This window comes from Pseudopodoces humilis, chromosome 9 (genome assembly GCF_049639895.1).
Source record: "Pseudopodoces humilis isolate 2021_Gansu_Grassland_sample_001 chromosome 9, ASM4963989v1, whole genome shotgun sequence".
In the NCBI taxonomy this organism is placed as follows: domain Eukaryota; kingdom Metazoa; phylum Chordata; class Aves; order Passeriformes; family Paridae; genus Pseudopodoces; species Pseudopodoces humilis.
The window spans coordinates 9,152,645-9,174,866 of NC_142208.1; the positions used below are offsets into that span (position 1 = coordinate 9,152,645).

Genomic DNA, 22,222 nt, shown 5'->3' on the forward strand with positions numbered 1-22,222 from the left:
ACATCATGCTGTTAGTTACTTTAGGCATCAACACAAATTGTTTAACAGATTATGAAGCACAATTTCCATCAGCAGTGGTCATACAGACCCTACAAAACAGAGAGAACCTTTTATATGGCTCTTGGACCTAGACACCGTAAATAGGCTTAAGTACCACACTAGGCTTCACTGTGAGACAGTTCACAAAGCACATCAGAGAGTTTCTAAATTAATTTCATATTATACAGCTGGTACAAAAAAACTTTCAGAAGAAAATGCAAAAAACTCTCTTAATTAAAAAAAAGGGCAACTGACTTTCCCAGTAGTAAGATAAAAGTATATTATATTCTCAAATAACCATTGCTAGTCATAAAGCATATCCAAAAATGGCTCAGTTCCTTATGCACTTAGTTCCAGCAGATTTTCATTTGCCTTTTTTAAACTCTTTAGCAAGTTCAGTTTAAACTGCTACTCTGTTATTCAATGAACATAATTAAAAAAAAAAAATCTTCAGTCTCCTGGCATGTGTGGCAAACACATGCTTTAAAAACAAAGGCATTACTTCACCCACATCACCCACATGTGCCCACATTTCTAGGCAGAAAGTTGGAATGGACTTGTTCAGGGAAGCCCAGCAGCAAAGCCTTGCATTCCTCAGGGAAACATCGATTCTGTACTAGGAAATCTGTGGAGTCTCAGACTAACTATAAAAATGTTTCATAGTCACAGACCCAGAACTTAGAAACCCAGTGTCTTCCAAGAAATTGTTCCTTATTTTGTTTTCCTGCATATAAATACCGTGTAATTTAAAGGAAATTACGTCCAGGGGAAGAAAAAATATTAATATTTCAAGCTTGTAGTTTAAATGAAACATTTAGAGGCAACACTAAACATGATGTTTGGAAGGAAAATTCTGAGTATTTATTCATAAATCTGAAACCTAATCTTGTTGGTGTAAGTACTCCCTCTGTAAAGGAATAAATAAGGTAGAGTTAATTTTTTAACAGTGACTTTATGAGGTTTATGTCCAAAATCCCTATCCAAACAGCTTAGACAGAATTTACACCTTTGTCGTGGTTTTAAACCAATAACTAAGAAAATTACTTATTTCTTGCTGTGAGATATGGATTAGAACAAGAGCAAAACAGGCATAAAACTTAAAAGGGAAAAAAAAAGAAAGTTTATTGACAAACTACAATAAGAACACCAGAATAAACTTCCAGAAAAAACCTTTTCATGCCCTGTCTACCCACTATTCCCTTGTTCACATGACAAAAGAGACAAAACCTTTGGAACTTTGATGGTTAAAACAGTCCCAATTCTTGCTACAGTCTTTTCACCAGTCTTTATAGAGAAACAGAAGTTTCTTCCTGTTAATTTATGGAGTTTCTCACAAGAAAAACTATTTTTCTTATAGTTTTCCATTGCTCTAATGTTAGCTGCCCAGAGCTGCTGTTATTAGAGCCCACTCCTCCCATTTTCACATCACTCTCAAGTGTGTATGGGCCATGAGTCTAGGGATGGGATTTTTAAGGATAAGTTATTCAAAGGCAAAAAGTCTTCTTCATCTGTTTTCGTGAGCTTCACTAGAAAACAGTTTTCTCATTGCCTCTCAAGGCTTCAAATCTTCCAGCACTTCACTGTACCATAATTACTCTACTTTTTACTCAAAATTTACACTTTGAACACTCTATTCCTCCCTATATACTGTCATGAATTAAAGGAGCGTTTTCAAGACCTTATTGTCCATTTCCATAGTTTTAACAGAAAGATATTTCAGCTTAATTAAAGCATCTTCTTAATTCTCTACCTTTTCTTTTCTTTCCTGTCACTAGTAGTTTATAAAGTCTCTTTTCATGTTGATCACTCTCTTTTCTCTGTCTGGATAAAAAGATTAATCCGCAAGTCTCATCTGGGAAATGAAAGAGTTAAAATCTTGCCCAGGCTGTTGTAGGTAGTTCTGTGGCCTCGGCCGGTGCAGGAGCTGGAGCCGTCTGCGATGGAAAGTTCCTCATGGCTGCTCTGGAGAGTGCAGTCGCCACGCCCAGCCCGCTGCAGGCCCAGAGCCCTTCTCCTTCTTCACTCAGCAGTCTCCAGTGAATCCAGCCACAGCAAAAAACCTGCAGCCGAGCCAGAGATCGGCTCGGCCCGGCCCGGCCGGAGCCCGGAGAAAACCCCCTCCACAGGGCCCGCATCCCCCGGCCGGGAGACGCTGGGCCCAGCCCAGTCCCCGCCCGGCCGCATGGCCTGGGCAGGGAACGGGAGGCCTGGAGCTCTGCCGCCCTTCCCAGCCAGGAAACAAAGAGAACCAAGAGAGCTCTGGTTTTACACTTTAAGGTAGAGTTCACAAGTTGATCCCACTTTTCAATGGCCTAAACTGCTGTCAATTCTCAGCAATGACCGATAATTGGTCAGGAGAAAAGACGCCAGGCAGATCCCAGCAACTTAAAACTTTCTTAAAGGTAAAGTAACTCCATGACAACCTTGAAGTCCAAACTAGGATTCTTTGAAATTGAATATTCTCTATAATCAGATAGGCCACCATGTAGAGATATGCATATCTAAGGTACAGCAATTCAGAACCAAGTTTAGCTGTTAAACAACTGGAATCCAATAGTATTTCCCTCCAAGGTTCTGATTCATCTCTAGCAGTGATAGATACACAATCAGGACATTTCATAGCTGCCTTTCAAAACCTTATCAGAACCCCAAAGTTCAATAGTTTTAAAATAAACAGTGCATCTTCAACTAAGTATTGAAATAAGAATTCAACTACTACAGATCATCAGCCTCATTTCAGTGCAGGGTAAATCATCAACATTTTGACTCAGCTCAAATTCAGCAGCACTTAATGCATAAGTGCCACATATCCTAAATTAGTTTCACATGGAGCTTCCTCATCCTGAATGACAGGCGAGACACTTGGGGCTCAGATAGGATGTTCCAGTGAGATGTCAGTGTTCTCAGGAGAAAGAACAAAGTGAGGTGAAGGAGTACAGTACCATGGCCTGTTCCTAACACAGAACATTTCGAGTTTTGTTTGACGTTCCATAGGACTCTTCCTAATACATACAGTGAGTTTGAAGTCCTAGGTTGAGTTAATAATTTTTTTAAAGTGATAAAATTGAATTCTTCTTTAACTCCTAGGTAATATTGTGTTCTAATATTTTTAGGAGGCCTGGCCTTGACCGTAATGCAGTAGTGAGTAAACTTGAAGTCTTTGGGCACCTGTGCAATCTTTCCTCGTTTCTGAAATGGGAATGATTATACCTCTAGTTCTAATCATGTTAATAGCTATAAAAAAGTGTCTGGCATTACAAATACAGATAACTATTTTTCCTCTAAATTATTTCTCTTCACTCCTTTATTGCTTCATTGTCACTAGATTTACAATACAATTTTAATTATTTTTCTAGGCTAGCTTTACCTGTTTCAAGTTAAATTATCATCATTGGTGATCATCCATTTACCTCAAATGAAATAATTTTCCAGTAGTGCTTCTATCTTTAAAGGTCTTTTCTTTCCATTCCCTATTCCCAAGAAGAAGTCATCACCTAACTACACACACAGCCACATATTGTATGATCAGGTGAAGTTTAAAGGCAAAAAAATCCACTTTGCCCCAACATATTTTTTGAGGAACTTTTCTTCAAAGTTCAAAAACCAGACCCAAACAACAAAGAGAACACAGAACAAAAAGCTTTGTCCCAAATATCACTTGAAAGAATATTACCATTAGTATGAAAGCCCCCACACTAAACAAATTTGGAACTCTTTTAGTGCATTTCTATTCATGCTATTACCAGGGTAACACATGATGAACATGATTGTAGTGGCACTGCATGGCCAGCAGGTAGATGAGAAAATCTGAGACAACACCTTGGCTGCTCTGCTTGCCCTGAGCCTGTTCCAAACTAATTACTGACTCACTAAAATTCACAGACTCCTAGGGAGAAAAACCAAAAGTTTAGCACCTCTTCCTCTGAACCTAAGTAATATCTTTCTAAAGGAGTCCTGAGGAAAGCTATCAAACTCCTGGCCAGCAGTGGCCCTCAGCACCCCAGGAAAGACTGGCTGAATAGAGTTTTGAAATTTCACAAACCACCACCAGAGTACAGCAAAATAACCAACCAACATTTCATCTCCTCTCTCAAGGCAGATGGTGAAACTGCTCCTAGAGTATATATGTCTTCCCTGCACCTGACCCTTGTATTCTAGGTCTGGATTTAGAATAATCCAAGGGACATCTTAGCTAATTATCTCTTTCTGATGGATGAGAATCAGGTGTCTTGTAATAATGCTGCTATTATTAGCTTGATTGGCTGCCTTTGATACTCTCACAAAAGCATACAGGTTATCTCTAATCTGATTTATCTTGTCCAGAAAACAAATTGACTTCCTCAGAGTAGGAAGGCCTCAGAGTTGAGTCACCTACACACCTCATCAGGCAGCAATAGGGCCTGTCCTTCCAGTGAAAAAACAGGCTCCAGTAAAGCATCTCACTCTCTCGGTTCTTCCCACAGCTGACAGGAAGGTTGAGGAGAAGTGGGTACAAGCTAAGAAGTTTTGTTGTCCAAAACTAAGCATAGTAAACATATTAAATTTACTTTTGAAATAAAATGTCATGTTGAAACTTTTTTTTTTTAATGCAGTGCCAGTGAAATGATCTAACCAGATTTATCTGTATCTTTTCCCTCTCCCCTCCCAAAAATACTTCATGATGTCTCATCACACAGATTCAGTTAAGTCAGTCATACATTTTCAGGGTGAGAAAAAAACAAAACAAAAAAATTAAAAACAGGGCGAAAGATAAAGACTTTGAGGCAGTTTAACTTTTCAGAAATTTCATATTTTCACTTCAGATGGTGTTCCTGCCGATTGTCTTGGACTCGGTCCTTTATTTATTTTTTTTCCACTAGAGATTTCACATCGCCAGTTTGAAGTGGTTGGTCAGTGACAGGGGGCCTGGGGAGGAAACACAGATGCCAGTGTTCCTTGTGCACTGAGATGTATCAGCTTTACAGCTATACCTCATCCAAACTGCAAGGTTTACATTCAGGATACAGCCCAGGCCTTGCTGGAACAAAGATGCAGGTAAACAGGAGACAGGCACCCTTCAGGTAAAACTAAGGGAGTCACAGAGCACCTCTAGAAGAGAGAGGTGGCTGTGCTCCTCCAAGAAAAGGGACCTAGCTGTTGAGTTAATTTCAGCAACAGCCTGCTCAGCTTTTCCTACCATCTGTATTTTGAACGCAGACTTTCCCGTTGTTACCTACACTTTCATCACCTCGAGACTGAGGTTGTTACTAACACATCCCAGATGGCACTCCATCTGAGGATCATGGCATGACTGAAGCAGGGTTAAATACCTTGCTGTCATGTGCACAAGTGACAGCTCCAACTGAACTCATCTAGCAGCTGAAGTTGAAGGTGCTGATCGAGATCTGCACTGCCTTACATGGCAAAAGCCCATCCCTCCAAAGTCCATCTAGTCATATTCCTGCAACCGTGGTGAGCCAAGACAAGCAAACTGAATGCTGCTTCCACAGCCAGCACAGGTGTCTGCCTGTGTGGACCAGGCATCCTTCAGAACTGGCCTCCTGACCTAAGGAATTTCTGGGTGAATTGCAGAAAACAATGTGTTAAATCTTCCGACAAACAAAGTTTGCATTCTCTAGAATAAAAGAAAGGTAGAGAGGAGTTTAAGTGCTTGCTGGTTTCATTTTAAATCTAAAATAAATAAGAATGCCTTAAACTGTGTCCACTGCTAACATTCAATTTAGACGCATGCTGACACATTCTTCTGGAGGTTTTATCAACATATGAACTTCTCAGAAACCTAAATCTGTTATTTTACACAGAATTATTTCAAGAAAATCTTGCAGCAATGCATCTGGTCCCTTCCTGGTAAATACCAAGCCCTTTTTAAAAATAGAGACATTTTGGATTGAAGGCTGAGAAGCTACAGTGCAACAGTGCCATCCCCCGTCTACAAAAGTCATTGTCTCTCTCGGAAAAGCTGAGGACAGAAAGGCTCCACCTGTGCCTGCTGTACCGGCAGGGAAGGGAACCGGAGAGCAGCAACACAAGTGCCACGTGCTTCGTGGGAACGCTGCTGGGGAATTCCTCCCTACAAGCTCGGTTCTGAAAGAAGTTTCTTTCTAGCTAGTGCCATCGACTTTGTGTCAAAATAAATTGCAAAGCATTCCACAAATTATACATTAAAACTCATCCAGCATGCAGTCTGGGGGAGGGAATGCATTTTGCATCTTTCTGTAGTAAGCAGAAAGGAGGAAATTCCCACACACTTCTAGACATCCCTGAAGAAAATCTGTTCATCTGTTCCACTGCTTTGCATGTCCACTTCTGTTTCTGCTGGAAGCAAGAAGCACTTCTTACTAAATGTCTACCCAAGCACTGCACCAACTATAACACCCCACAGCTCAACATTCAGTTTTTAAAACCCAAATTAATATTGCAATACAAAGACGGGGTCCAAAGAAGTTTGGGAGTAAGTGGGCAGAGGTATGTCCAAAGGTATTTTTCCACAGAATTTTGGATGCTGTTATGTATCCAAATAGCATTTTTCATTTACAGGACTGCTGTAGGGGCTTGCATGGACTAAGAGCATGTGCAAGACACATTTACACTGAACCCTTCTTCTTTTGTCTGTTCTAGATGCTAACTTTCATCCTGTCCATGATATGAGGACAAGAAGAAGAAACTGAAATTAAACAACAAGCCGATCACGTCAATCGTTACTCGGTTACCAATTCCCTACATTTAGCAGGAAAAATTCAAGCTAATCATTCTTTGCTAGTGTTAGGAACAACTCAAGCGCTGTCTGCAAGTGTCATCTTCTCTGAAGACTTAAAAAAAAAATTACCAACAAACAAATAATTCCCAAAAATTCCACATACCACACGACTAATGTATTGCACCTCTAGTGCCAATTTCTTAAACATCTCTCAGTTAAGTCCAAGTAAAGCCAGAGCCATTTGTTCAATCTCCTCCAATCTCTTCTTACAGAATAGAACTAAATCAGTCCTGCAAACCAAGAGCAGACCTCCCTTCTAAGCAGGGGCAAGTCTTTTTCTCTTACCTGCTATTGATCCTCTCCTGCAGGCTACAATAAGATCACTTCAAAAAAAAGTTAAATCACAAATTTCAGAGGTTTCCCTGATTACCCTGTTTAAATCACAGGTCAAACTCGTCTTTAAAGCAGCTGCAAACTTATTTGTTGTGTTTTCTCATATAAACTTTATTGTGGTAACTTTGACTGAATAGGTCCAGAGAATTAGAGCCTTTTAAATCACTGAAGTCCAAAGTATTGCCTCTTACAATTGGTGTCTTGGGAAACTGCTACTTCAACTTAACAGCAGATTTTTGCAGTTCTTATGCAGCTGTGATCCCCTTGCTTCATTAGGATAAATAAATTGTCAGTGACCTTCTACCTTGTTTTTTCTACACCCACATTGCACATCCTTCTGGGGACCAGTGATGGGACTTCACTGGGACCTGGTCACCCCTGCCATGCCAGGTCACATTTGGCCTTTTCAGGACAACAGAAGAAAAGCCTACAAGGAAAAGCAGAAAAGAAGCCTTACCCTTTATTCACTGCTGTCCCTGCAATACTTTCAAGAACCCTTAAGCTTTCTTCTTGGTGGTTATGGGTCCTTGTATTAAAATGATCTTCTAGATAATCACCCTGCATGACAGGTTCAGCTTACTATTAATGTTCCAGTTCTAACCTGCAGCTGGTATTAGCTCAAAGCTCATAAAGTGACTTCATGGGGGATATGATAAAACTACAGACACGTTGCCTGAAATATTCTATTTCTTATTTTCATAAGCCTGAAACATTTTATTAGAATCCTATCTATATTAGAGGCAGAGTCTGAATAGTGTCTTGGTTTGGAAGACAGGTGGTCTGGTAGGGAGGGCAGGAGCCTCCCTTGGAATGAAAATGTAGACCCCCTCCCTCCAAATTATTATAATTTTGAAATCAAGGGGCTCTCAGGCAGAGATCTGGGGATAGGAATAACAGTTCTTTACTAGTATTTATAACAAGGTACACAAACAACAATAACTACAGCATTAGCAAGAAAACAGAACCAGGGACCCCGTGACAGCTTTCTCGGCTGAGACGGGAAGGGATGGAGGAGAGGCTTTGTTTCACAAACCCCTCGGGCAGTCAGTCCCGGTGCTCCTGCAGGGCTCTGAGGAACAGCCGGCTGGAACAGCAGGGATGAGCTGAGATCCCGGGCCGGTGGCTGAGGTGTATCAGCAGGGATGAGCTGAGATCCCGGGCCGGTGGCTGAGGTGTATCAGCAGGGATGAGCTGAGATCCCGGGCCGGTGGATGAGGTGTATCATCAGGGATGAGCTGAGATCCCGGGCCGGTGGCTGAGGTGTATCAGCAGGGATGAGCTGAGATCCCGGGCCGGTGGCTGAGGTGTATCAGCAGCTCCGCGGCGGTGCCTGGCACTGCCACACGTCCCGGCAGGACAGGGGGTGTGAGGCCACCAACGAAGAACAAGAGGAAGCAGCAGCAGCTCTGTCTGGGTGATGGCAAATTCCCTTCTCCAAGCCGCAACAGCTCTGAGAGAGTGTCTCACTCTCCAGCCCAAGAAACCATCCAGCCCCCAGCTGCCCCTGCCCTCCCCTTTTCTGTTCCCCCTGCCCCCCAGCCCAACTCCCTGTGTTTCTCAAGCATCCACCAAGTACCAGCAGCCAGATTTCCCTGCAACTAATGGGCAAAAAATTCCATAGGTGAGACGCAGCAAAAGGAAGGACACCCAACCCCCAACAGATGGCTATCTAATATCTGAGGTTCTACTAAGCAAGTCAGCTTCCACTTTGTTGTGAACTGGTTATATAATCAAAACTAACTTGCTAGGGCCTTTTCACAAAATTCTTCTCTCCCCACAGGGGAGGCAGGACACAACACAGAAAACAAAAGAAATTAATAGATTGTCAATTAGCACATAGTAGTTAACTTCATCTTAGACATATCTGGACATCTGTATGTTTTTTGAAGACTGATGTGATCTCTTCCTCCTCAAATATTTTGCAATTACCTTGATTTAATGGTGTGTGGCTAAAAACTGGTTTTAACTGTTGTAAAAGCTCACAGCAGCAAGTGGCTTAGTAGAAAGTCACAGACAGCAAGTTAAGAGCAACCTACTCAAATAAAGAGAAATCAATGACCAGTATCACATAAGTAAAAAAATCCAGCTACAGACAAAATTATATTGACTGAGAATTAGCTATGTGACCTATCCCAAAGAAACAAGTTCATCAGTTATAATTTAATGAGGAAATATTGCTATGGGAGTCACCAGGTGGTGCTGTTAAAAATGCACATTTTACTAGAGAAATTATCTTTGAAGAGATATTTTGCTATTAAGCTCTCTCTCTCTCTCTGTTTAGGTGTTATCTTGGAGCAGAATTATGCTAGGAAGAAACAGTCAGTATTTGACTATTTGACCAAATCTCCAAGAGACACCTCCTCATGCCGTGTTCCCGAGATCCCCTGCTCCTACACTGAATTTATAGGAACTCTTGCTTAATTTATACTAAGAAAATACATAGATTTTGCTACTAACATAGGGAAAATTGACTTATGCAGTCCCAGCTCCAGGATAAAACTGAAGAACAAGCTTAAACCCAAAATATATCCTGGACCTAAGAGATAGCAAATTATTTCTGAACAGAATTACCTGGTTAGTTCTGAGACTTTCCTCTTTGTGTTGTGTTTCCTTATAGAATATTAACACCTTATAGAATAAGTAAGTTATTTCCTTACAGAATAACAACCTACTTGGTGGTTATTAAACAGAGGAAAGACCATTACTTGAGATATGGGATAAAATTTTTACACCTTACAATAGGTCTTTTTGAATTCTGACCACAAGCAACCTAAGCACTGACCTCACTGAAGAAAACTTAAAACTAAGGCCTACATGAAGATGCAACTTTTCTTAGTTTAGCATTGTGTATATGGTGTGCCTAAAACCAGTATCCTAACAAAGGCATGGAAGGACTTTATTGCTGTCCAATTTACATACTTAGAAACAATTCTTTCCAAAACAGTTTATTTTCTTTCTACTCCCTAGTAAAAGAACCCCATACAACTGGAGTGGTATAAAAGTGAAATTTGGAACCAGAATCATGAAAATTCTTCTTTGATGTCTTCTGTGGTAAAATTAATACACATGACACCACTAAAAAATATTCTAAAGAACTCCACCACCTTAGCAAACTGGAGAAATGTTTCAGAAGAGAAAGTAAAATGTAGAACGTCTTCCAGCAGAGAAGGTAAAATGCAGAACATCTTCCAGCAGATTCCTTGCTATATATTTACTGCTGCTATTTGAAAAGTGAAAAAAAGTATTTCCTAAGGATCCATTCATAGAAATTTTATATGGGCAATTCATTTTCACACTCTCTTGATTCTGGGTAGGATACTGTTATTTTTGTGCCGAGTAGAACAAGGTCTACTTCAAGCCACTTCTCAAAGAGTGTGATTTCCTTCAAAGCTAAAGCAATCTTGCTGGCAGAGAGCTTCACCTTCAAAAGATGGCAAGATAGAGCCAGCATGATGGAAGAGAAAAATATCCTGTGAGTATGGCATGGGTCTCTCTACGTTTCTCTCTGTTTCATCTTTAAAATACTTGTATCATTCTAGTAGTGACAGATTCTTCTCTAGTAAATAGGAGTTCTTACTACAAAATCTATTAGAAGCATTAAAAAAAATTAAAAATTAATTTTTTTAATTAAAAAAAAATCCTATTCTCTGCTACCAGGAAGTTTACAGAATATTTAGAAGTGCATCACAGAATAAGTCAATTTAGATTCAATTACCAATCACCAGCCCCCTCACAGCAGTCACATTATTCTCATGTAAAGTGCCACAGGATCTTTCAAAGCTTTATATGAAAGGTCAAGGATTTAACTGCACATTTTCTAGACATAAAGGTGTAGTATAACAAAGGTAGAAAAAATATACAGTGCTCCCAAAGTTTTTTTTTAATCTTTAACATCACAGAGTTTCAAGTTCAGTATCTGTCAGCCCCAACTGGAAATATTTACAGATCCTGAAAATCATCAAGTTTGCAAGAAGCCTCTTTTTGTATGATTAAAGATACTAGCACAGAGTTACAGCTGTACTTACACTGTTCTCAGCCAGGACTCCAAGCATGTCCCTTCTGCTGTGGTCAGTGGCACTGTCATTCCCCATCTTGTGCCAACAACAGGAGTCTGGGACTATTTCAGATTTAGGAAACTCTAGATGAGAATAAAAGCTCTCTGGGTTGGAGGAGATATTTTAATATTAATTTTTTTTTATTTTAAATTTTATTACAACAAAGCAAAGGAACAAATATTAAAAAAAAAAAAAAGTAATTTATTTCCTAAAGTCTTACTCAGATTTTCTTTAAAATGCCATACAACTTCCTGTCTTTTTAAACATAGGCTCCCCACCTGCTAGCTACCAGCATTTAATTAATGTACTTCACAGTTTGCTGCTTGAACTTCTCAGCAAGTTGGAGTTTCACTTTCAACCTCTCTGTAGGCTACCTTTCATGCCAACAACAGCTCCCTTCTTTCCAGTTAACCTCATTTAGGCCAATTTCAACATAGCTCCATGCTCAGACATTAGGTCAGCCTGCTAAGCACATACAAACAACAGGGGCCATTAAAACCACACCTGGATTAATGACTCCAGCAATACCTGCATCAGAAAAGGGTAGGTCATCTTAATTTTTGTATTATGGCAAAGCAAAATTGCAGACCACTATTTAAGTGATTTTTAAAAGAGCAACACATCACAACATACACATCACTGGGTCACAAAAATTAATTTCCAAGTGTCCAGTGAGAAGTTAGAGCAGCAATTTTCATATAGGAAAGAGCTTGGGAACACATGCCCTTAAGAAATCTTCTCCAGCAGATCAATTTTAAGAAAAAAAATGCTAGTGAGAACATTCTGCAAGAACTGTTGTCCTATCTCCTACTTGACAATAAATAACTTCAGATGGTAGTAAAAGAGCCTAAGGGTCCAATATTGAAGATCCCAGATCCTCAAAAAAAAAAAAAAAGAAAGACATTTAAAAAGGAGGAAAGGACATTGCTCTCTTCTACCTCCTTGGCTGGAAACATCAAAGCTACAAACAGAACACAATAACCTAACCCTCAACTAGGGGCTGGCTCTAACTGGGGAGCTCTAATTCTTTTTCAGTGGTTACATTCTTCAAGGAAACAAGAACAGCCCTTTATGGCAAAGTACTGAAACAGCACATTTTTCTCCTTTTACTGTTTACAATCCCGGTTCACTGCCAAATCACTTTCTCAGGAGTGCAAATAGCCTGGCTGCTGACTGCACTGGCACACCTGGGATAATTAAATACTTGATATCATCCCACACTTTCAGACCACTCCATGGTGCACAAAATAAAGTCAAAGTCACTAAATTTTACAAGAGATGTGATGGGAAAATATTGATCAAATGGCAACTTCCTAGTGCATACCCAAACTTTAATAGTTACAAATGTAAGAAATCCTGTCTTCATATCATGTTAAACAGATGTTCTGAAGTCCAGATACATTTAATTGCTAATGAAAATCCACACAGATAGGGAAAAAAAAAGAACCCAAGCACCAGCCAAACCACAAAAGCTACCATCCCTCTCTGTCCTAAGGGGAAACATATCCCACAAGCTCTGTAACCTACAATGCTGATTTTAATACTAGTCTAGAGGATAACAAATAGCATAAAGCACTTAAATACTCTTTGAAGCCTTCATTTGTACCACTTACCATAAAGTGTAATACAGAGTGTTGTATCAATACTGTTTGCCTTCCATTTTAAACAAAATGAATCCCCAAGCGTCTCTTAAAAGGCTCTCAATGCATGTATCAACCACGCTCACATGCACATCAGTTTCAAAGCTGTCATTCCATGTGCCAATTTCAAGTATTGATCTAACACTTCATGCAGCCTACTCTGGCATTTACCTCAATTTTCGGTCATTGCAATAACTCCTGGATGCTGAGTGAAAAATAACCCTGCTATGTTTTTTAGAGCACACAGCCTAAGATCCAATATTTAAATTCACATGGCAATAAGATCAAAGGCCCTGGTAAGTTTTCTTAATTTTGGTAAAGCCACCTTCAGATGCTGACATTCCTGAGCACAACTGAAGGTGGCAACTGCAGCTGTTATTTTTCTCTCAAACCACACTAAGAACAAAGAAAGTCATTCCATGTTCCCCACCTTCTCTGTAGTTCTCCAAAACACATTAGTATGCAGCTTAAGTATTGATCCTACAAGGTTTGTGAAATTCATGTTACTTCAGGCAATAGAGAGGGAGGAAAAAGCAATGCAGAAAACAAGGCAAGGATCACTGTTTCCTTCTCACTCCCTTCAAACCAAACCCTCAGAATTAAGAATCCCTAAGAAACCAAACTCATGAAGTGTTCCATTTCCACCAAAAATCCCCACAAAAATCTTCTTGCCAACTGTGAATAACTGTACATAATACACTTCTCAAAGAAGTCTGTAGTCAGGTGATGGCAACCTATACTCTCAGAGGTGGTTTTCTACTCCACAAGAAAAAAAAAAAAAGTCAAAATGGCACATTGATGCTGGCACATATACAATACCTTGATTTCCATGCAACTTATTTGATATCTCAATAGCAATACAAACACATTGGAAAAACTTCACCCCCGCTGAAAACACTGTTAAGCACTTCTTGTATATGTGTGGTATTTATCCTGCCAGTAAAGAAACTGCCTTTGCTAAGGAGTTTTAGATCTATATACAAGTCATTATAATCAAGTTACCAGAATTGAAAACTCTTTTCTAGCAGTAAATGCAAAAAGACAATTGAGTTTCCAAGCAACGATTCTGCTACTGAGATTCACAGATGCTGAGCAGGAAGGCTGAGAAATTGCAAGATTCAGCATATGGTAATAGAAAGCCCTACTTAAGCAACTATAAACTGTATTTGCTTCTACAAAGATAAAGCAGAGCTGGGGTTTTATTTTACACACCATCCAATAATTTGTTTGTTTGGAGTTGGTTTTGTTCTATCTTGCAAAGGTGTGCTTTAGTGCACTGCACTAGACTGACATGCTACCAAATCAGTGTCCTTTCCTGTTAGTGGGACAGCCTTCATCTGTAAGTAACAACACCAACTCCCTGCCATGGCCTACCTTGCCAAAGGATCACAGTTAAAAGGGATGGGGGACTCCAGTACCCAAACCAGTCTTTTCTGGTGTACTTATGGAATGCAGGATGCCGCTGACATGCAGCTCTCTGAGGTCTTTTAAAGTCTTCTTTTCCCACTAGATCTGACAACAATGCATGACCTGACTCCCCAGCTCAGTCCCATCTCCTCAGCTGCTCCATCCAACTGCTCCTGTGAGGCTGCTGGCTGTCTCCTGCAGAAGCAGCTATTCTCCACAAGCTCAAAATTATCACAGCTCCTGTGAGAAACATCCCCACCTGTTGCAATCCTCCTGTATGGCCAGTGTTCCACCCAGGCACTGTGCACAACTGCTCCTCCTTAGGCAGCTTACCATCCTCTCATCCTCTTTCTACAGAATAGGTACTACAAAAATAGGAAAAAAAACCCCAAACAACCAAATGAATCAGTCACAAAGGCTTCATTCACTTATTGCAAATGAGAGCTATTAAGAGATACTTTTATCTCTTAAAAACAGCCAAAACCAAATACTCAAACTGAAACCCAAAAACAAACAAGCAAAACACAAAAACTCAGTCTCCCCTCTCATTTTACACTTTCTCTACAATTTTTAAATTAAACCAGAACTGGAAGTTGTAACAGAACAGAAAGGCAATGCAAAAGACCTTAAGTCAGATCTACCAATAGGAACTGTGCAGGCACACATATACAGCCCTTACCTCTGGGGATTACATCTTCACACTTCAGTTTTGCCCCACACAAGCTCTTCCTCAAAAATCAATAAGACAACACAATGCAGAGACTAAGACAATAAGCCTACAAAATATTCACTGTAAGTAAGGTGGCACAAGGGTTAATTTTTGCTTAGTTTTCTTCCCCACACTCCTACCTTTTCCTATTTTAGAGAGAAAAAACACCTTGACAGGATAAAATAATTGCAACCCTTCAAGGATCAGGTTTTCTCTCTGTTTTGGAATAAAAGAAGCAGTGTTAGTTTAAGGCCAGACTAAAAGGCAGCGAGAAAGAAAATACATAACATAACTCTGCTCATAGCAAACAGAATTTGAATTCTCCACCTTTGAAACGCGACAATGTAACTATAAATCCCACTAGGAGAAGGCCATTTGCTGACAGAGATTGTAGATAGCAGGTGTTAAATTACTTACTGTCCATTGCCATGAATACAAATGTATTAAGAATTACATTCTGAAAAATAATAAACCAATAAAAGAACAGAGTTCAAACTGACTCCCTGGGAAATTATTTAAACTAGCCAAGATAACACTTCACAGATCAGAGCTGTTTCCAGACTGGCTGGGGGATGTTTGCCCAGCATGTCTTTCACATTACATTAACCTACAGCTAATATGAGATTTATTTTTTACAAACACCATATTTAGCTAAGCAAGTTAAAAAAAAAAAAAAAAAAAAAGAAAACCCAAACTACAAACACACAGAGGATCCCCTGCAAATAAGCAGGTAATAACTGTTAATTATTCATGGTGTGCAGTTACAGAGGAAATGGAATCCCAAATCTGCTCTTATGCACATACACAAAAATACTAAAAACCAATCCTCTTCTACACATAGGGGTATAGACAGCATACCAAATTTGCTTGTCACCATATGAGAACTATGTTTTTCCCAAATGGTTACCACTTTGATAAGCCAACTTCAGGTTCCCACTCGCTCCGATAACACAGCCCACAGTACCGCCCTAATCAAAACAACACATTCAAGTGCCTAAAGCAGATAATTGTATGGATAAGCTTCCATTGCCTCTTGTGGATAAAAAAGTGCTGCAGCTGGGTGGGTATCAATTGTAATGCACAGGTGTAACCTCTCACAGAGCAAGCTACATGTAAAGAGTGACACCAACAGAACATCCATCAAGGGTGGGCTTGTTTTATTTTTGAAAGGAGTAGGAGGGGAATAGAAGGCACTTAGGGAAAGCATTTGATGTTATAAACACATACAGGTTATAGCTGCAATGTCCCTCAGTAAGAGATCACCAACTAGAACCTCTTCCCTGTGAAGGTGGCAGCGCCTGATGTCTCCCTGGTTATGCTGCACAGTGCCTGACATCATTGTTTCAGCACATTTTAACTTTTTGCCCTAGAGGTATAGAAATCTTTACAGAAACCGGTCACATATTTCTGCAATATCATTTTTTAATCTTACATCCAATAAATATTTGTTTTTGTTAGTGCCACTAGCCGAGTGGCATTTGATAAACAATGAATACTGCAGCAGAGTTTTGTCATCAATCAAACTATGTAAAAGGCAAATCCAGCAATTTAATCTCCTGTTGCTGCAAGCTGTCTAAACACAGTGGTTTTTAACAAGACAGTTTTGTTCCAAGAGTACACACTCCATCCAAGTCTTGTCATTCATTTGAAAAATTACATGCATGATTCCCAACCCCTGGGAAACACAAAGCTATCTTACAACTATCCTTTAGAACTGAACTTCTTCTAAACAGAATTGAAATGATCCCTAACACAATAGTTGTCAAAGCAGAAAAATAAAATTTAAAATCCATCAAATGATTTCTTAAATGGTTTCTGATTTCTTAAACATTTTCTTTGTTGGGTGGTTTTGTTTTGAGAAATGTCCACACTCTAATTTTGAATTTAAGCAGAGGTCGAACAACTTAAAACTAATTCCTAAGTCATACCTATTACAAAGGCATGATGTTTTCAAAACAAAACAAGAAACATGTGTTTTCTTCCTCTGCTTTTCTAAAGCAGAAGGGAAGTCCAAGTACTGGAGTCACTTATAGATTATTTTTAATCACAGAGGGTCAAGAGTCTGTTTTTAAGTGACCAGAGCATTTGCTACTGACACTGGACTGCGCTATTCAAACCGTATGCAAACTGTTGTGATGTGTCCCAAGTCTGCCCTGCAGGACAGAGATGCTCCTGGGTCTAGAAAATCATCCCAAAGCAGACAGGAAAGAAGGCCATTAGAGAAATCTGAGGCAGCCTTCCAAGGAGCAAAGGGGACAAAGACCCAGCCTAACTCGACCTAAAATAGTCTCAGTTTATTGCAAGGATTGTATTCCACAGCTGCTGAAATTCAGCAGCCCCTTCAGTCCTAAAAGATACTTCTCTCCCCAGGTTATAGCACAAACTCACTAGGTCTTCAGATGAAGAATCTTCATAAACTAACCAATTTTTTCAATTTGTCTTAAGCTCAAGTTGATGTTTATTGTGGTGTCATCAACCTCTGATAAAGAGAGCTGGTGATGACCAAAAGAGCACCAAGCAGGTGCTCAGAACTGACAGGTTCTGCTGGATTCAAACTGAGGATCTACCGTGGAAGTAAAAGTCTCTCTACGATTTTATTAATCCTTCAAGCATCCCCATGTGCCTATTCCTTCATCTCCTGTACCTGCAGTAAAGAGAAGTTAGGAAAGGACAACAAAATAAATCATTCATGCATTATGTAGAAATCCCTTTTATTTTGATTTGTAAAAGTTAAAATCTCTCCTGACCTGAAAATGGGAACCCAAGACCCTCTGCATTTTTTCATCATGGAAATAACTGTAACAAATTAACTTTTTAATCAATTTCCCTTTTCAAACAAATTTTAAAATGTCAAGTATTTCACACTAAATGTACTGCTATGCAGAACATTTCTATCCAAGAATGACAGAGTGTCTTTCAGAATGATTCAAAATAAACAATCCATTAATGAGGATGGCATCATTTCCTAAGGTGTTAACTAACTGGAGAGCGAGTGCAAAAGCTGAATTTCCATTTAGCAAAACAGGAAAGATTAATTTCAAGCATCAAATTTATTTGCCCCTTTCTGGAGAGGCAGGAAGAAATTTAGGTGGAACAAAAGTCCCATGCATATACAAGAAATTTTTTCAAACACTTCTTTTCATAACAGAAGAAGATCGAGTGGCTATTTTAACTTAATTTTCACAGTTTTTCAGGGTATGGATGCAGAAGTAGTTTAAAAATGCATTGAGAGGGAAAGGAAAAGAAGCCCATAATAAACCCATAAAAGCCCTATTGACCTTCATCCCCATCTCATTTGCAAATCAAAAAGGGAAGAATGAAGGTGAAAAAGAAGGTCTAGAAGCAGCCAAGTGAACTAGGATTGTTCTGTGCTACCTGGGACAACATTGCTTGTCTATCATCTGGGAATATTCCCCACGGTGACAGGCCAATCACAGGTAATCCCATTTAGGGTCCACATAAATACTGAGTTCTCCCAGCTGCTTTTTATTACTTGCACTGAAACATCCCAGAAAAAGAGACATCCTAGGTGAAAGAAGACATAGGAATTACTGTTCTAGGAGATAAGACTTCAAAATTTGGTACCATCCCAGGACCCACATTCATATTCCCAATGGGACAGAACTCACCACCATTACTCAGTGCTGCAGTAATCGCTTCGAGAAAGCCCCGATGCAAGAATGAACACCAACATGAGAATTTTGAATTCTGCTCGTAATCCAGGTCTCTTTTCCTTACTGTACTCAGGTAACATTTTAACCAGCTCACAATGTGACAATGCATCTTGAAAGTGATTCTAATCTGGTCAGGCATCTGAAATAGTGATTATTTTGTATCCTTAAATTTGCTAGTACAGTCATACACACTGCCAAGAGCTAGACAGGGTTTGTCTGTGTAACTAGGGAGAATGTACCACCTCACTGTCTCAAAGCAGTATTTGCAAGTTGTGTTTTCTCTTCCCCTTGATTCAAAATAAAGGTTGCAATCATAAGCCTCTATGAACCTTATTTCACAGTGAATGCAAAAAAGTAGGTTAAGGCATGATTAAGCTTGTACAGATAGGCTCACAAATACCCCATGAAAAAGAGCTGAATATGAAAAAAGTCCATTCTTTTTCATTGTTTAGTCTGATGATCCACTCTCTACATAACAGCATAATTCTTTTAAACAAGCAAACAAAAAGTTATTTAATAGAACACAATTATGAACCTGAGGACTATTCTAAAGAACATTTAAAAGGGCAGAACTGGACAATGCATTTGCCTTTTAGCACCTTGTAACCCATGCAGCACAAAGCTCATTTCACTTTAGTATAACAGTGCTTTTTTAATATAGGGGACACAAAGAACAGAATGAAAGAGACCTCAATATTCCTGACACAAACTGGCCAGCTATTACGTCAAAAATACCTTTACCAATGTTAACAAGCTTTTTAAGAATTTAAATGATAAAGTATATAAATATATAAGCAATAAATATAAAACATATAATAAAGCAGCACACAGCTTCTACATGTACTGAGTCCCATACAAGGATGAGATTTTCCCCAAAACATTAAAGAAAATTTTCAACCATGGGTAGCAGTGCCAGCTGTCCCATACTTACATACTGAGTACAATTAACAAAAGTTTGTTAATTGAAAGCCACATGAAGTTAATGCTGGCCTTTCTTTACAAGGTAAACTGTTTCTCTAAGGTCCAGACCTCTGCCCCAGCCAGAGGCTGGCACAGCTTTAAGGCAAACGCTAAATAAGCCTCCATAACTTCAGGCTTAGCAAACTATTTCTTTTCTTAAGGGAATGGGTCACAAGTCCCTTTCACCTCTAACAGCAGCAACAAACAAAAAGTGCATTACCTACCAATACCTGCAGCCAGCCCTATTCACACTGCTCTATTTGCCAGACAAGGAGGTTTAAACCACGTTAATTAACAGCAGCAGAAAGCAGCTCACTGTAAAGACAATATGAGATGTTCCAAAGGAACACTGAAGTCTTCAGGTGTATGCAGTGATGGGCTCAATTACAGCAATGCTGCTCTAAAGGGTACCACGTGCGGGTCATCCTGGCATCAGAAGTCTCATGCAATGGCTTGAGGATACAGCCCCTGCTAATGGCACAACTGTCCTGCATTTTGTTAAAATGGAGGACACAGTTTTAATGCTCCACTCTCCCTTAGCTTTTTTCATACAAACAGCAGGTCAGAAAATAAATTCAGGGACAGGCTGTAGAAATGCAACAAGTGGAATTGGAATACAACATGAGGATGCAGTTTGTTATCTTACCTATGAGCATCTTAGCAACAACTCACATTCCTTAAGTGATAGCTGTGAATGCGATTAAAACTCTTCCCTTTCCCTCATGAGAAATATCTCTGCCTTTTTTCAATTTCACAGAGAAATTTTTAAGCTCTGGATATGCATCATTTAATTTATCCTTCCTTGGCCAAGAAATAATGTTCTTCACGATAAATAGCTTCATAATGTAAAATCTAGTAGACATGGTACAATTCTTTAATGGAGTTACTCACTGCAGGTCCCCTAGGGAGTGGCAGCCCTACCAGGTGACAGCTGTGATCTCTATTCCCTGGCACTGGGCAGGATATCAATCCTGTAGCAGTAACTATTCGAGAGCACTTTACCAGCTACATAGATTTTTGAGCTCCCAGTGCACTCGGGAGGGATTCACACTTACTCTTATCTTTTTTTCCTCAGAGCTGCAAGTGACACCAAAACACAAACAGGAACAGGATTAAGCAGCAGCTGAGCACAGATTTTGTATTTGAGAGAAATGAGGAGTCCTATTAGGCAAATACAATACTACAAACTGAGCTGCACAGGAGTGAATTTGCAAGTAACACAATTAGCTCTGTGGAGAGCACAAACACAAGTACCTGGACAGGCTAAACCACGGCATACTGGCAAACAGAAAAAATACCTAATATCATAGCTAGCACTGCCAGTGCCTCAGATCTGACCATCAATATGATATATTCTCTAGGACTGGAGAAATTATGAACAAAAACCGAGAGACACAGGATATGCCAACCTCATTAGAAAGCAAAGTAGCTTGCATTCCAATGCTCCAGTTTTAACACGTGTGACCTGCTGAGCAAAGGAGATAGCTGGGAGAAGCCCTTCATGCAGTATAATCTAGAATTCTTGTCTATCCTTGTCAAATTCTCTGCAGTTATATCCCTTAGGTAAAAATATCCAAGCTAATATAAGGTAAAAATTAAAAACAGTGTTAGTTCTTGTATTGCTTAAGCAGTTAGGAAGTGTAAATAAATGTGATAATTTGGGAGATTACTAGCTCAAAGTTCTGTATAAGTCAGAACTATTAAGTAGTTTCATTATCAGTATAGAGACTTTTGTTTTCCCCCCTTTGTTGCAATTTCTCATCTTGAATCTTCACTACCCGGCCCTCATCTCCTTGTCACAATCTGCAGCAGCCAAGTGATAAGGTTCTTTGTTTACCTTCAAGAACACCAATTGTTCATCTGTCAGTGCTCAGGTTTTATCACTGGTTCAGTGGCAGTGAAATTGAGTTCTGGGAGGAGGGAGCCTGCATTATGTGAGAACAATTAGATGCAAGGACAGCAGTATTTTTGTGATTGAGAACTCAGCTTTGAAGCCAGCACTTACTATCCATTGGAATCAGCTGTGAGCATAGAGGAGAACCTGATGACATGATGATGAACAGTCTGATTGCACACTTCCTTTTCACAGAGAGCTGTGAATATGTTCAGTGTTCCTCAGATTCTGCCTGTATCCCACACGTGCTCTGCAGAGTAGAAACAGTAAAACACACATTACTTTTCAAGCCACAATGCTCTCTGCAGGAAAGCGAGCAATTCAAGACTTCTCATAGGCTCTCAGTAGGTATGTTGGTTTGTTTGTTTAAATATATTTGAAACCAGAAATTTTCACCTGTAGCTTATTTGAGGTTTTTGTATGGAGTTAATTTAATGGTGATTTCACCACTGGAGGGGTAAATGCACTCAGGTAGACAAAGGTGTGACTATAAAGCAACTTTAAGAAATTAAAGCAGCTGTGGGTATAGAATAAAAAGGTAACACAAATAAATTAAAAAGTCCATAATTCAAGGGAAATAAAAGGCACCAATACATGAAGGAGGATGATTCTCAGATGAATAATTTAATCACACTTTTTGCAGATGACCTGCGTAAACCAGGGAAAAAAACCCTAAAAAACCAAACACAGGAAGATATATATCCTGAAATGTAAACTGAAGATACTGAGTACTTAAATAAACACTTCCTAGTTT

General features: G+C 39.5%; 1 protein-coding gene across 7 annotated transcripts in view; it reads right to left on the reverse strand.

Annotated features, from left to right (window-relative positions):
- GRID1 (glutamate ionotropic receptor delta type subunit 1) overlaps positions 1 to 22,222 on the reverse strand; it is a 554,391-nt gene that overhangs the window by 507,256 nt on the left and 24,913 nt on the right. For 3 of the 7 annotated variants that reach the window (XM_088059607.1, XM_088059605.1, XM_088059606.1), the window contains exon 2: positions 21,580 to 21,718. The exons of 2 other annotated variants lie outside the window; for them this stretch is intronic. In XM_088059607.1, coding sequence (XP_087915733.1) covers positions 21,580 to 21,625 — 46 coding nt within the window. In that variant the 5' untranslated portion in view covers positions 21,626 to 21,718. Of the gene's footprint in view, positions 1 to 19,798; positions 19,817 to 21,411; positions 21,500 to 21,579; positions 21,719 to 22,222 lie in introns of those variants that run through there. 2 more of the 7 variants (XM_088059608.1, XM_088059610.1) reach the window with 2 other exon arrangements.